Below are 15,871 nucleotides of genomic sequence, written 5' to 3'. Positions count from 1 at the left end.
ATGCTTTGTCCAGTTTCTAGAAGTTCTAGAGTCACAGCACCCACCAAATAGTAAATTTAAAAACACTCCGTCCTTCGAAAATATACCCGCGAAGAGCCTCCTGTGGGCGTTAATTGAATTTGGTTTAAATTTTCCAACCACCGATTGGGAGACGCTACTACAAAAAGAAAAAAGAAAAAAGAAAAAAAGATGAGCCCGAAAAGGGGTGGCAATGGGTGGCCAGGAAGGCGATGCACTTATCTTCAAAGTGAGCTCCTCCTCTTAATTCTTTAAAAGGACAGTCTCAGGATAAAAAACTAAAGGGATAGTCTCAGTATAAAATACGAAAGGGATAGTCTCAGTGTAAAATCTCGGTAAATAGTAAGCATTTAACAATAGAATTTTTCCTGGAATTGAATAGTACGAAACTAGCGCCGCGCGCGGAGTTAAAGTGGGGGAAAGAACTCGCGGCGCGCGTGGGGTTAACGCCCCCGCGGGGGTGAGTCTCATGGGGGAAGGAACTCGCGGCGCGCGCGGGGAACTCGCGAAGATTCCCCGCGGCGGCGAACAGTTCATACCATTGAAATATGCTAATTTTAGTTCCCACGCTCCTAATTTATACCTCTACCGTGGTACCAAGTGGGGCCCTATACTACTAAAAACGCATTCGCGTGAGCCCATGGTGGAAGCCCTGCCATGGGGAGGTTAGACGTTTCTTAACACCAAACGATAACGATGGAGAAGAAGCCGGAATGGACAAAGACCAGAAGATGGTGGTGCATAGAAGCTGTTGTCAATGTGGGATTGACGAAGAACAGAAGATGGTGGTGCATAGAAGCTGGTGTCAATGTGGGATTGACGAAGAACAGAAGATGGTGCTGCTTACGAGCCAGCAAGTACAGGCTACTGTCCATGTGGGATGTACAAAGACTAGCAGATTGTGGTCCTTAGGAGCCAGTTAGTAAAGACTGGTGCTGGTAGATGAATGGCCAAATTTCCGTGAACCGCGAACGCGTTCCGGAAGTCGGGTATTTGTTTGCTCCGATTTGTAAACTGCGAACGCGATCACGTGGGGTCTGACAGACAGACACGGCCGGTGTAATACCTCTCCGTGACATACGTCACTCGGAGAGGTAATAATGGTTAGACGTGATTTACTATTGTCAAGCTGACGGTCTATAAGACCTTATTCTATTTCCAAAATATCTTATTCTATTTCCTTGTAATAATTTTATGAAACACTGATTAAAACAAGGGGTGTGCGAGCCTTCATTTCTGGTTTTCGAGCCGAGTCTGAACCTTAAAAATTCCGGATTCGAACATTTACACTTGTCAAAACTATTTATTCGAGTAGGCCTAATTAACAGGCCTTAAAATGTCTATACTTGTCCCCATTCCTTCTCAAAATTAAATAAACTACATGGGTAGAGCAAAATAATGCCCAAAAAACCCGCTGCTTAGCGAGCTGACCAAAAATCCAGGTTTAAAAAGTCCCTATACAAAAGGCGTAGCCCGAGGGAAAAGCAGAGACGGAAGATATTTTTCTCCTCCTGGTTTCTGGCATGACGTCATTTTTAAAATTGCCTATTGGTTTGCGGGATTTCCTTTTAAATGATCTCTACGAGCACTCGAAAGAGAATGAAATTTGAATTCGTGTCTTAATCGAGCCCAGGCAGAGCCTTTTTTAGGCTTGATATCGCCTTCGAGCCTTCAAAATTTCGGATTTAAGCCTCGAAGCCGTGCACTCGCACAAGCCTACACTGTAAAAACCACCGTACTGTCTAGTACCTTTAAAGGTATTTTTCGATGCATCCCCAGACGTACGTATAAAGGTACTACAAAATACCGTTGTGTAAAGGTACTCTGAAAAACCTCTTAAAGAAGGCATTTTGTGATCCCGTAATGGTCAGAATAAAACTTTTTAAAATTTTGAAAGATACTCCTTATTACCGAAAGGTGTACCTGTTAACACTCACAAAGGTTCGAAAACATACTTTTAAAGGTATTTTAGGTATTAGGTGTCAAATAAATTATACTTTCGCGCCGTCTAAAGTATCTGCAACACATTTGAAACTGGTAAACGTTCCCTTAATTACCCCGGGCTTCAATAATTTTCGGACAATACACCACTTCTATGTAAAAGAGACGGAAAGACACGAGAGTAAAATTTTCCTTCCATCTGAACTTTTAGGGTCTGTGTTGTGGGGTTACCGCCCGGTTTTACCGAAAAGCGGTTTTTTCAATCCCGGAGCACCGGTTTTTTAAAATGAAAACCGAAAACCGAATCGGTTTTTTTTAATCCACAGAATTAAAAGTTTTCCATTTTCGTCGCTTAATGTTATTTAGCTACGGTTGGCTGCTAACAATCTACCACCATGGAGCAATATCAAAGGAGACATAGATGCGTATAATGCAATTTTAATGGAACTTTCGTTCTCACTCCAAGAAAATTACTCCATCTATCGAGTAATTTTCATTGGCCTATTCTAGAATGCCAATGGAAAACGGCATTACTTAACACCTATTGGTACTAACCACTCGGTACTAAAATTTCGTCTTTGAGTTTACGTTTGAGTATCGCATTTTTCAACATTTATCATAAACGACCGGATAAAAACCGCTTTTTTTGTCCAGTTTTTTGAATCAAAGCCCCCACAAGATGTCGTCATCGATATCGAAATCGATGACGATAAAAAGGATGCGCCAGTGACAGTTTAATTTTTATTTTGTAAGTAAGATAAATAATTAAAGTTATTACAAAAATGTGATGAATTATATTAAACCCGGGGCACAGGAAAAAATGTTAACAGTTTTAATGTGTTAGACATGAATATCATATAACATGGTAAAATTTGGGAACAAATATAATTAATGACGAAATATAGATAGTTTTCACACATGGAGAATTCAAACCATTTACTACAGGAGGCCGGGCCACCTGGAGGACAAAAACCTGTCTGCTTTTGTCCGCCAGGTAGCCTGGCTTCCTGGTGTAAATGGTATGAATCCTCCATGTGTGAAAACTATCTATAGTTCCTTAAGCATAAGGAACTTACATTGGCGCCCTATAAATATGAGCAAAGAATACATAGTTTACACGCAAGGAGGATTCATACCCTTTGCACAAGGAGACCACGCAACTTAGAGTGTAAAATAACAGACGATTTGACACTCTAGGTGGCTTGGTCTCCCTGTGTTAATGGTAGCCTCCATGCTTGTAGTTTCCAAGTTAAATTGGTGGGTTATAGATTAGTAGCCTCATTATGTTTTTGTTACTTGCTTTTCTGCCGGTATTGTATAGTTAAATTAATTTCCTGTGTTCCAATAGCATTCTTATTAGAGTATAATTTTGTCATCTTGTTTCATATAGCATCATCACAATTATCTTTTCTCGTTTTTTATGTAGATTTTTTCTTTTTTTATGTAAGTAACATAAATAATTTTTTTGTAAAAATCATTATTTTCTTTTTTAAAATCATAACTTCATTACCTAAAAATAATAAATATTTCATTTTTTAAAAATCATAATTTCATTTTGCAAAAATCAATTATTTCATTCCCTAAAAATAATAAATAAAACATTTTGCGAAAATCATTAAAATCCATATATCACTTTTTATTTATCATTTAAATCTTGTCTATCTGCATGCCAATTTTTTAATTCATACAAGGGGGGGGGATATTTTCAAGATTTAATGTGTTTTTAAGTACTGTTAAAATTCTATTTAAAATGTTAAAATTCTATCTAAAATAAAATTAATTTATTTGGTTTGATCCCGGGTGGTAGCACTGAGTTCATCAAACTTGCAACAAACCCTTGTGAGTAGAACTCTACGGTTGATTGCTAACTTAATGTTTATTACTTCTATGCGACTTAGCTGTGGTACTTATTTGACATAAACCAAAATTAATACCATTTAATTAAGCAAAATAGTGTTATAAACGTCTTTAAAAAACGCAACCTCAAACAAGCAATGCTATGTTTGTATATCGAAAATTTGGAAAGCATGTTAGAAGTCCAATAAACCACAACGGTTTTTCCCATAAAAGTTAATACAGCCCTTTAAATTTAAATAATTCGAAATGAGAATATTATTAAATGATTCAATCTATACGGTTACAGTTGTGTTGAAATGAGATTTTTGGTAAGGTCAGGTAACGTACATTTGCATCTAAAAAACATTTTTTCCCAATAATTTCAGAATAAATTAATAAATTATTTACACTGACATAAACGAATTATTTACACTGACATAAACGAATTATTTACACTGACATAAATGAATCATTTATACTGAAAATAATGAACAAACATGTATACTGACAATGAATCATGTCATGAATGAATGGAGTCTTTCAGTTACTGTTGTCTAATATTAATAATATCTATTAAAAATTGTCAATTTATTTATAAATTTGCGGTAACAATTTTGTCCACATAATTAATTTCCACACACATATCAAAGCAAAATATCTGTTAGGGTTAATTTAAGCCGACGGCACTAGATGGTCCTGTAATGGAGGAGTTTATTTCCCCGCTAACCTTGGCAAAATAAACAGTTTTTCATAGAAATCAATAATTTTACAACATTAGGAACATTGGTTTTTTTGAAACTGAGTTATAAACAGTGACTGGACACGCAAACAATTTACCTAATAACAAATGTTGGGCATTAAATACTGATTTCAACATCCCGTTATTCGATGTTCATAAAACTATGTTAACGCTAAAGGTCATTTTCTCCCCCAAACTGATGCAAGTATTTTATGTTGAAATAAAAGAAAAATACTTTTAGCATTCTAAGAAATTATTTACTTTAATTGATGCATAAAATCATAGCATAATTACGACTTCGAAGTTAAGAACAGAGGATATGAGGAAACCTGGGTAATAATAAGCACCGTGCTTGCTACTAACTGAAATTGTTTTGACCAAGGCTTAGTGAAATGAAATAGATTAATTTACAATAATTTTCAAATTTAATGATAATTCTTACCTTAAGCGTTTAATATTTAACTAATATTAAGTTTTAGCAACTAAAAATACTAAAATTAGACCAAATTACTATCCCAAAGCTTCACAAAGTTTATAAACGCTATTTAAGGCGACGATTTAGACTCGAGTCTTTGATGGCGTCGCCGACTTAAGCTATCGCTGTTTCAACGTCACGGCGGGTGCGCGGCATTATTAAAGCCGTCTTATCCTGCTCTCTATAGGCCATTTCATCCAAAAAGCATTATGAAGAAACTCTCAAATTATTATGAGGCAACTAAACGTTAATATACGCCAATTTTGGTCGCGCTGATATTTTGTAGTAAATTAGCGTATCCATGATATAAAATCGCAAATCGAGTTATGTTCTAAATGTTATCAAAATTAATACTTAAACTTAATTATTTTCCATGAAAATCGCTTAGCGGACTGAGAAATGTTCTACCTTTCATTTAAGACCGTTCCCAAAACTAACAAACGTATAGATTTTCTAACATCGGATTAACCGGACGGTTTTTTTTCAAAAATTTCCCATATTATTTCTATGGGAAAAATTCCTGTTTTTCATAAAAAGGTGTGATGAATTTTATGGAAATGAAAACCACCCTTAGCAACTTTATTTTTTATAAGAAAACCAATGGATGGATCTTTTTGAAATTTTAACCACATATTTAGGGCCCGAACTGTAGTTCTGTGGATTTTTTTCAAAACTGTAAACTTAATACAAAAAAAAGTTACATCCAATCAAAAAACCACCCTTATACATTAAGGGCAGTATGAAGTCTTATCTAAGAGAGCTACCGCTCTCTCAGAATTAAAGATAGAGGAAATTTAAACTTAGATCAAGGTTCAGTAAACATAAGCGGGTGGGGAGGTTTTAACTTAAATAAAAAATGATATAAATAACGATATATAAAAAAGGGGGCAATGTCACCTTCAATCTATGTAAAAAAATTAAAATTGGTTACTTGTAAAATTAAATTAATTTAGTTCATTTTAAAAATTGGCTGAGGAAGGACCGCGGTCCGAAAGCTCCCAAAATTTTAAATTTTAAATAAACATATAAAATTTACTCCATGAAGTAGCAGTTCTTATTATAGTTAACAACATTAGAAATTTCGTATGCATTGTTTTCACTGTTGCCAGACCAACTGGAAACCAACTGTAATCAGACAATTGTATGACGCATGCGAGAGTAAATTAAGAAGCTTGAAAGCTCTAAAAGTAGATATAAAGGCGAACGGGGTTTCCTTGTGTCCAGTTTTAGTAGGATTGTTACCATATGATATTAGGCTTAAATATAGCATGATACGCTATAAAGATGAGTTTGACGGCGAATTTCTGGTAAGTTTCCTAAAAGAAGAGGTAGAAGGTCGCGAGACCTGTTCCATGCTCTGCAAAGACCAAATAAACGCCAAAAGCGTGCCTAAACAAGAAAGGTTACCCCACCCCAGACCGGAAACTGGCCAACCAGAAAGACCGTTCAGAAGAACAAACTGGTCAAGCGCTACAGCTCTAAATACCAACGTCAAACTGTACCAAAATCAGTATCAGCCAAACATTTACTGCATTTTCTGCAAAACGCCCTTTCATGCCACCATCGACTGCACCAACTACACTTTAGACGAAAAGAAAATACTAATACACACCCAAGGAAGATGCTACGTATGCACAAGAATAGGCCATGATGCTAGAAGATGTAATTCTAGGTACAAAGATTGCAAAATCTGTGGAGGTGGACATAATTCAGCTGTTTGCGAGAAGAATAAAGCCCATAAAACAATCGCAAGAAATAGAAGAGAGGGGGTGAAGCAAAATCAGGAGGAGCCCGTAAACCAAACAGAAATAATAACTACGTCTCTAGTAAGATGCCCCCAACCGAGAACCGTGCTTTTGCAAACCGCTATGGCAAACGCTAAAAGCCCGAACGAACCTAGAAACAGCCAGAAAATACGTTGTACCCTAGACAACTGTAGTCAAGCCACATTCATCTTAGAAGATGTTTCTCGAAGCCTGAAATTGCCTGTCGTAGGAGAAAGAAACATAGAAATCAACAATTTCGGAAACCCGAATCCAGGAGTAACTAAGAGAAAAGTAGTACGCGTTACCATTCAGAACGCCAGACAGCCAGGAGAAGCCATTGATCTCTTAGCCATAGAGATGCCCTACTTAACTACAGCGGTTACCTTAATTAATTGCGAAGAAGTAGAAAGATTCGCTCTTGAAAGACACATGCAACTAGCTGATGAGCCGAGCAAAAATACGCCCCCATCAAGCAGCATTGGAATACTTATTGGGGCAGACTATTATTATGACGTAGCCACTTTGAACCACAAAAGAATTAACGGCGCTCTAGTAGCAGTGGAGACCAAACTTGGATGGACAATACAAGGACCCGTCAATTCAGACAGACCCAGCGTCTACAATATTGGAATCCAAGTCATGACGGTTAATATTAGATTAACTGAGCCGGAAAAAGCCAAGAACCTAAAAGCCTTCTGGGAAATAGAATCCCTTGGAATTACAGATAGTCCAGATGAACCAACGAGTAACCAAGTCATGGAGAAGTTCGAAACAGAAACCGTATTTCAAAATGGGAGATACGGAGTGAAGTTTCCTTGGAAGGTGTCCAAGGAGAAACTACCCGATAATCTATCTGTAGCCACCAAAAGGATGAGAAGCCTACTACTTAAGTTCAAGCTCAATCCAATCTTCCATCAAGATTATAAAGCCGTCGTAGAAGAGCAATTAAAACTGGGGATAGCGAAACGAGTCCCTACTGGAGGAGCCACCACCCCTTGCTACTACATGCCACACCAGGGGGTAAAAAAGGAAGATAGGTTAACCACAAAACTTTGACTGGTGTTCGACGCCTCGTCTAAAGTGAAAGGGGCGCCAAGCCTCAATGATTGCCTTGATAGTGGGCCCAACCTTAACCCCGACATTTTGAAGACACTAATTCGTTTCCGAACCCACATCATTGCCATAAGCGCCGACATCGAAAAGGCCTTCCTGCAGGTTTCCTTGATCGAAGAAGAAAGAAATTTCGTAAGATTCTTATGGGTGAAAGAGCAAAATGGGCGCCTTCTGGAGAACCAATTCGATACCCTAAGAATGACGCGCGTTCCATTTGGAGTGACGTCAAGTCCATTTTTGCTAGCTGCAACTATAAAGGTACATCTAAAGAAATACGCCACCCAAGATCCAGAAACCGTGGCTTCGTTGGAAAGAGACATTTACGTGGACGACTACACAGGAGGGAAAAAAGACGTAAAAGAAGGCCTTGAACTCTCCAAAAAGGCTACTAACATCATGAAAGAAGCTAACATGAATTTAAGGAAATGGAGGACTAACTCGCCGGAGTTAAGAGAGAAATGGGGAGAAGAAAACTCGAGTACTGAAAACATGATAATAGACGGATCAGAAGCGATGGCTCAAAAAATACTGGGGTTACTATGGGAACCGAACGCGGACGTATTTTCTTTCGACCTAACAAATTTGGTTAAAACTATCCAAGAAGCAAAATTGTCAAAAAGAGGCGTACTAAGTGCCATAGCCCAAATTTACGACCCCCTAGGAATGCTTTCCCCTTTCGTGATAAGGGCCAAATTCCTGTTCCAGCAGCTATGGGTTAACGGTGTAAAATGGGACCAAGATTTACCTTCAGAAATAAGGATCCTATTTGAAAATTGGAGAAAAGAAACGCCAATTATTCGTCAAAACTACAGCGTTGTTACTACACGGAAAAGGAAGAACTACACGCCTTCTGTGACGCCAGTTCACAGGCATACGCCACAGTTATCTAACTGCGCTATGTAACAATCTCTGGAAAGGTGGGCGTGACATTTGTAGTATCAAAGGCAAGGGTCGCACCCCTGAAAACAATATCTATTCCACGTCTGGAACTCTTAGGATGCTTACTAGGAGCCCGGCTAATCAATGTAGTCCAAGAATCATTCGAGTCCAAGAACATTAACCGATACTTATGGACAGATTCCATGGTAGCCCTTGGCTGGATCAAGTCAAACTAGAAAACCCTGAAGCCATTTGTTCAAAATAGACTAGAAGAAATTCAAACGAGAACTAACCCCCAAGAATGGCAGCACTGCCCTGGCACTAACAATCCGGCAGACATTCCCACCAGGGGAGCAAAGGCAGAAGAAATTGTAAGAAGTAAGCACTGGTGGGGAGGACCCGAATGGCTTAGGAAATAGAAGACAAGTTGGCCACAGAACTCTGATAAGATGACGGATGAACAAAAAGAAGTAATGGAAAACGAAAACAAGAAGACAGTTTTAGTAGTCCAATGTATCCAGGAAGATTTCGATAAAGGAATTTCAAACCTAATGATTTAAGCAAATACCAATCCCTAAATAAGGTATTTAGAATTACGGCTATCGTCAAGAGGTCCATTAATAAGATGAGGAAAGTTAAAACCGAAACCGGACCGATTACAGCAGAAGAAATGGGTCAAGTAGAAATAGAATGGATCAAGAGCGTGCAGAAACAAGACTTTAAGGCCGAAATTACCGATCTAATAAACGGGAAGAAGTCAGATATCGCAAAGCTTAAGCCTATTTTGAACCAATACGGACTTCTATGCGTCGGTGGACGTTTACACCATTCAAGAATGCCAGAAGGAGAGAAACATCCAATAATACTGAACAAAGGCCACAGACTATCGTTTTTGTTCATCAACCGTAGTCACTGGCAGGTTTACCACTCTGGGGTTCAAAGTACCCTAACTCAGACCAGAGGCAGATTTTGGGAAATCACTGGGAGACAGATGACAATGAATGTCATACGCAACTGCATGGTCTGCAGAAGATTTCAAGCCAAACCAGGGGAGGCACCCATGGCCCCCCTTCCTCAAGAAAGAATAGATGAAGCACCGCCATTTGAAGTCGTCGGAGTTGACTTCGCCGGACCACTGTATGTAAAGGTTGGGGAAAACGTGGAGAAAGCATACATATGCCTCTTTACATGCGCGGTCACCCGAGCAATTCATTTAAAGCTTGTACCACTCCTTCTACGGAGAAAAGGGAATCAGCTGGCGCTTCATAGCTGATAGAGCTGCATGGTGGGGAGGATACTGGGAGCGGTTAGTGAGAACTGTTAAAACGGCCCTACGCAAAGTACTTGGTCAAGCCGCACTAACTTATCAAGAAATGGAGACTGTACTCCTCGAGACAGAGGCAATTATCAACTCACGCCCAATGACTTACGTGTTTAACGAGGTGCAGGAACCGACACCACTAACACCTGCACACTTTCTTACGGGAAAAAGAATTACGTGCCTCCCACCTCAAAGAGTCAAAGAAGCCGAGTTACCAAACTCTCAACGCGCGGTGGCCCGAAGACTACGGTACCGAGAAACCGTACTAGATCGCTTATGGAAGCGATGGAAGCAAGAATACTTGATGGAATTGCGCAGTGCTCATCAAGTACTGTTAACCAAAAATGACAATGCCCTAAAAGTAGGAGACGTGGTCATTATTCACGAAGACCGAATGCCAAAAAATATGTGGCGCTTAGGTTTAATTACTGAAACAATGAAAGGCCGAGATGGATTAATAAGGTCATGTTTGGTACGTACGCCAAATGGAAACGAAATAAGACGTCCCATCTCACTTCTTTATAATCTGGAAATTAATTAGCTAGCTATATTTTGTCGCGTAACACTATTTCCAATAATATTTGGAAATATTATTTGGTGGGGAGTGTTGAATTTAACGCGCCAAACTTTGAACTTTACCAACTTGTTTTTGAATTTATCTTTGTTTAATTTAATTTATTTTGTAATTTCTGATTATTATCTCTTTTTGTATAAAACTATTTAAATCTGTATTTGTAACGTTAAAAAATTAATGAAAAAATATCTGTAACCGATCTGAAATCCTATGTAAACCTCTGTACTTTGTAATACCTTGTTACTTATGATAAAGGTAAAGTAGCGAAAACGCCCGTGTAAGCTGGGTAAAAAACACCTATAAAACCAAACAAGCTGGCCAGCAACCAGAACATTTTGCACACCCAATCAATTTATAGGACATTGGTCCAGTGAGGCAGTGACCCCTATAAGTGTCTCAAAGTTATCTTATTTCCGTCCTTGCTTAAAATAAAACCGATGAAATAAATCACAGCTAGAAAAGGTTGAATTGGGGCGGAAATAACTCAAATACTTTGAGCCTCCTGGAAATTCGCGAGAGCGGAAATAAGCAGAACACTTGAAATGTATCCAGGGACACTATTCTCTAAAAATTTCAGTGATTAAATACCCAAATCCAAATATAAACATTAGGGCTGGTTCCATAAGGAGAGAGAGCTTAAAACCTTATTCTCTAACCCAAATCCAAATCGACATTTGAATCTCCCGCCAAACATTTCACCATCTCAAATTATTCTTTTATTTCTTTAACCCAAATCGACATTTGAATCTCCCGCGAAACACTTACCCAAATGTACGTCACTTCCTCTTTCATTGCATAATTTTATTTCAGCATAAATTACACTAAGGCAGTAAATTAATTACCTACGATAAATTAATTTATTACTTTAAATTAGGAATTTATTCAATATAAAACTAAGCTTTTCCTGAAGGTTTTGAACCGTTTAATTGAAATTATTTAAACTATTGGTGATGATCAATTGGCCAATATCGTAAATTAACCGATGTCAATACCAATTTATTTAAAATCAATGAAACGAAATATCAATATCAAACAATTATCCACTGGAAAAGATATCAAGCTATTCTTTAATTTAAATTTCTCAGGTTAAGTTTCAAAAGAAGATGAATTTTATTATTTTCTGACACCAAAATTGGCAGCTTCTTTGCATAATTCCCGAAGTTTTTCTATTCCAAAATAGAAACGTTAACGTTTTGTGATATTAAAGGAGAAATATAAATAAAATTTTCGTTTCTTTTGAACTAGTTTCTATAAAGGAACTTTAATCAAATGGCCATTTGTATGAGTACACTTACCGATAATGGATTTTACTAATCTAGACAATTACTACGTCTTTTAATTAATATTTTATAAATACTACCAGAATATTTCTTAAATATGAAAGATTATATTTTTATTTCAGATAAATGAGTTAAAAAAATTGGTTTCAGTGTTTCAGTTAAGCTTTGATTTTGACATCGGTTAATTTACTATATCGGCTAACGATCCTAGTCTGTTTATAACATTAAATCGGAACTTCAAGTGTCACTAGACAGTATATAACTTCAAAAATCGAGAGTTAGGAACTTTAAAACAATCTCAACAGGATATCCTTGGTTAAACTTATCATTATTTGTGATAATGTAATAAGATAATGCGACGAAGCGGCTCAGTGCACGTTGGGCAATGGCCTCAGAGTTTTGCTTGCAACGGTCAAGCTAAAATTCCTCACTTGACGCAATCTTCTAAGGAGCTATTAGTAAAATAATATATTACGAACAAAATGGTCTCACTTAAACCACAAAAATTATACTTAAATGTCCTAAAATTTTAATGAGAGGTGTGTTACAAACTATTATATTATATTAAAAAGAATTCAAACTTTTAGAGTTTATAATTATTTTAATAAAAATTAATTTCCAATGTCATAATTGTAAAGTGCTCTTGGTAGAAACACAAGGGTTCTTCTGAACTTTCCCAAAATAGGTGTGTTTTAGGCTTTAGGGACTATAATTTTGTTTAATTATAAGAATTTTACCGTAATGTTTAAGCAATACGTTTAATCTTGAAAAGGGAGTGAAAGTACTAAAATAATTTTTTTATAAAACTAATTAATTATGAACAATTTTAACCATTTTTGGATATAATCGATTGTAACACACTTGTCAGTAAATTTTCAGGGCTTATACTTAGCTTGAAAAATTGATATTTAAATCTAAGTAGGAGATTCAGTTAAGATTTGATATTCGGCTCTAACGCCTTAATAACAATGTTTAGTAAATAAGTCATTATTAATGATTTATTTACTAATGTTACATTAATCACAATGTTTAGAGCCCGGCATTATCTATCCATTATCCAAGTTATTTTATCTTCATCCATACTCGAAAATTATCCACATAACTCATATGCTAAATTGTATTATAATCCACAACTTTGTTTATAAATAATCGGTTATCCACCAATTTGTGGATAATGGATAGATAATGCCGAGCTCTAAACACAATTCACAATGTTTAGTAAATAATACAATTAATCGCAGTGTTTACAAAAATTATACTTAGCTTGAAAAATTGATATTTAAATCTAAGTAGGAATTTCAGTTACGATTTGATAATTTTCGTTTTATTTGAACTAGTTTCTATATAGGAACTTGAATCAATTGGCCATTTGTATACACTTACCGACAATGGATTTTACTAATCGGGAATCTGTTTATAACATTAAACGTCTTGTAGATCACAAAAAGTATACCTAGCTTGATAAATTAATATTTAAATCAAAGTAGAAAATTCAGTTAAGCAAAGGCTTAGACCATTGCCGTTGTCAGTCCGCAAGGTTCCCGCGTACGTAATATAAGACTCCCGGTCTACCGTCTACCGTAAAATCTGGCGCGTTTAGACCAGAGATCTCGCCTTCGTTTATTCTCAGTATCATCTTAAGCTAAAAATACGAGGTTACCTACGTACATAATTTACGATACCCCTGATAACGCGCGCGGTCTCTAGAGCCGCGCCAATCTCCGCTAGTTTATTCTCAGTATCATCTTAAGCTTAAAATACGAGGTTACAAACCCGCACCCCGCGAGAGCGCTCGGCATACGAGGGATCAGGCAACTAGCGTAATACGCTTCCCATCGTACACCCTCAGATAGACTTTATTACGGAGCGGCTTTCCCCTCGACAACTAGAAACGCACGACGCCATTCGAGGGATCAGCCACTGGCGTATTCCCCCGGTATTACCTTTTTGGTGGTTTTAATGCCGTAAATTCGGGAGATATGCCTTTAATCCGTTCTAATATTGAAATAAAAACTGTAAAAAGTAATTCCGAGTGTATTTCCGCGTTATACGGCGTAATACGCTTCCCATCTTACACCCTCAGAAAGAGTTTATTATAGAGTGGCTTCTCCCTCGTCAAATTTTCCGTATAGAGTAATATTTTGCAAACGCTATCTAGATGTCGTGTGCAAAATAAAAATACGAAGCAGGAATGAGTCAGCGTTTTTATCGAAACTTTCCATCCCGTACCGCGCTAGGGGTTACACCCCTTTATCTGTTCTTCGCTCCCAGCTTACACCGAAAATTTACCTTACAAAAAAAACTAGTTTAGACCGAGAGCTCGTGTAGTAGAGAACGAAATTCTCAACCACCATAGTTAGGCCCCAAATGGGCAAATTCTTAAAACTTTAGTTAGGCCCCAAATGGGCAAATTCCTTTAATTTAGCCAGCTCCAAATGAGCCAATTTAACTTTAACTTTTTTAAATAAAGTGTTTGATTTATGTTTATCCAAACGTCGTGATTAATTCTCTTAAAGTTTGGGGTGATTTTTCAGTCGGTCACCTCAATTAAAACTGACTCTCCCACAATCGCGAAATATTCCAAATCGGCAAAACAAATCTTCAACAAGGTTACCACACCGAGGTAGTTTATTGGAATATCCGAGGTAGTTTATTGGAATATCCGAGGTAGTTTATTGGAATATCCGAGGTAGTTTATTGGAATATCCGAGGTAGTTTATTGGAATATCCGAGGTAGTTTATTGGAATATCCGAGGTAGTTTATTGGAATATCCGAGGTAGTTGAAGGGAATATCCGAGGGAGTTGAAGGGAATATCCGAGGGAGTTGAAGGGAATATCCGAGGGAGTTGAAGGGAATATCCGAGGGAGTTGAAGGGAATATCCGAGGGAGTTGAAGGGAATATCCGAGGGAGTTGAAGGGAATATCCGAGGGAGTTGAAGGGAATAACCGAGGGAGTTGAAGGGAATAACCGAGGGAGTTGAAGGGAATAACCGAGGGAGTTGAAGGGAATAACCGAGGGAGTTGAAGGGAATAACCGAGGGAGTTGAAGGGAATAACCGAGGGAGTTGAAGGGAATAACCGAGGGAGTTGAAGGGAATAAGTGACGTAGTTTATTGGAATATCCGAGGTAGTTTATTGGAATATCCGAGGTAGTTTATTGGAATATCCGAGGTAGTTTATTGGAATATCGGAGGTAGTTTATTGGAATATCGGAGGTAGTTTATTGGAATATCGGAGGTAGTTTATTGGAATATCGGAGGTAGTTTATTGGAATATCCGAGGTAGTTTATTGGAATATCCGAGGTAGTTTATTGGAATATCCGAGGTAGTTTATTGGAATATCCGAGGTAGTTTATTGGAATATCCGAGGTAGTTGAACGGAATATCCGAGGGGGTTGAAGGGAATATCCGAGGGGTTGAAGGGAATAAGTGACGTAGTTTATTGGAATATCCGAGGTAGTTTATTGGAATATCCGAGGTAGTTTATTGGAATATCCGAGGTAGTTTATTGGAATATCCGAGGTAGTTTATTGGAATATCGGAGGTAGTTTATTGGAATATCGGAGGTAGTTTATTGGAATATCGGAGGTAGTTTATTGGAATATCGGAGGTAGTTTATTGGAATATCGGAGGTAGTTTATTGGAATATCCGAGGTAGTTTATTGGAATATCCGAGGTAGTTTATTGGAATATCCGAGGTAGTTTATTGGAATATCCGAGGTAGTTGAACGGAATATCCGAGGGGGTTGAAGGGAATATCCGAGGGGTTGAAGGGAATATCCGAGGTAGTTTATTGGAATATCCGAGGTAGTTTATTGGAATATCCGAGGGAGTTGATGGGAATATCCGAGGGAGTTGAAGGAAATATCCGAGGGAGCTAAAAGGAATACCCGCAGGAACTGAAGGGAATATCCGAAGGAATTGAAG

At 37.7% G+C, this 15,871-nt stretch overlaps 2 protein-coding genes across 2 annotated transcripts; both read left to right on the top strand.

The window, feature by feature from the left end:
- The first annotated feature begins 487 nt into the window (after nucleotides 1-487).
- LOC149680478 (uncharacterized) lies at nucleotides 488-8,791 on the top strand. The gene is made up of 5 exons (XM_089834608.1): nucleotides 488-683; nucleotides 4,609-4,739; nucleotides 4,820-4,867; nucleotides 6,119-7,795; nucleotides 7,925-8,791. Exons 1-5 carry the CDS (start codon nucleotides 488-490, stop codon nucleotides 8,789-8,791), a joined length of 2,919 nt encoding a protein of 972 aa, XP_089690734.1.
- Nucleotides 8,792-9,216: 425 nt separating this feature from the next.
- LOC149680477 (uncharacterized) lies at nucleotides 9,217-10,926 on the top strand. Its single transcript, XM_089834607.1, has 4 exons — nucleotides 9,217-9,237; nucleotides 9,351-9,904; nucleotides 9,987-10,560; nucleotides 10,918-10,926. The coding sequence occupies exons 1-4, from the start codon at nucleotides 9,217-9,219 to the stop codon at nucleotides 10,924-10,926; spliced, it is 1,158 nt and encodes a 385-aa protein (XP_089690733.1).
- The last annotated feature ends 4,945 nt before the right edge of the window (nucleotides 10,927-15,871 follow it).

The sequence above is a fragment of the Phalangium opilio genome, unplaced genomic scaffold, assembly GCF_054372755.1.
Source record: "Phalangium opilio isolate 3A_F unplaced genomic scaffold, DU_Popi_V2 ptg000039l_2, whole genome shotgun sequence".
NCBI lineage: Eukaryota > Metazoa > Arthropoda > Arachnida > Opiliones > Phalangiidae > Phalangium > Phalangium opilio.
Note: the sequence above shows the minus strand (reverse complement) of the source record. Positions and strands in the feature narration are given on the sequence as shown.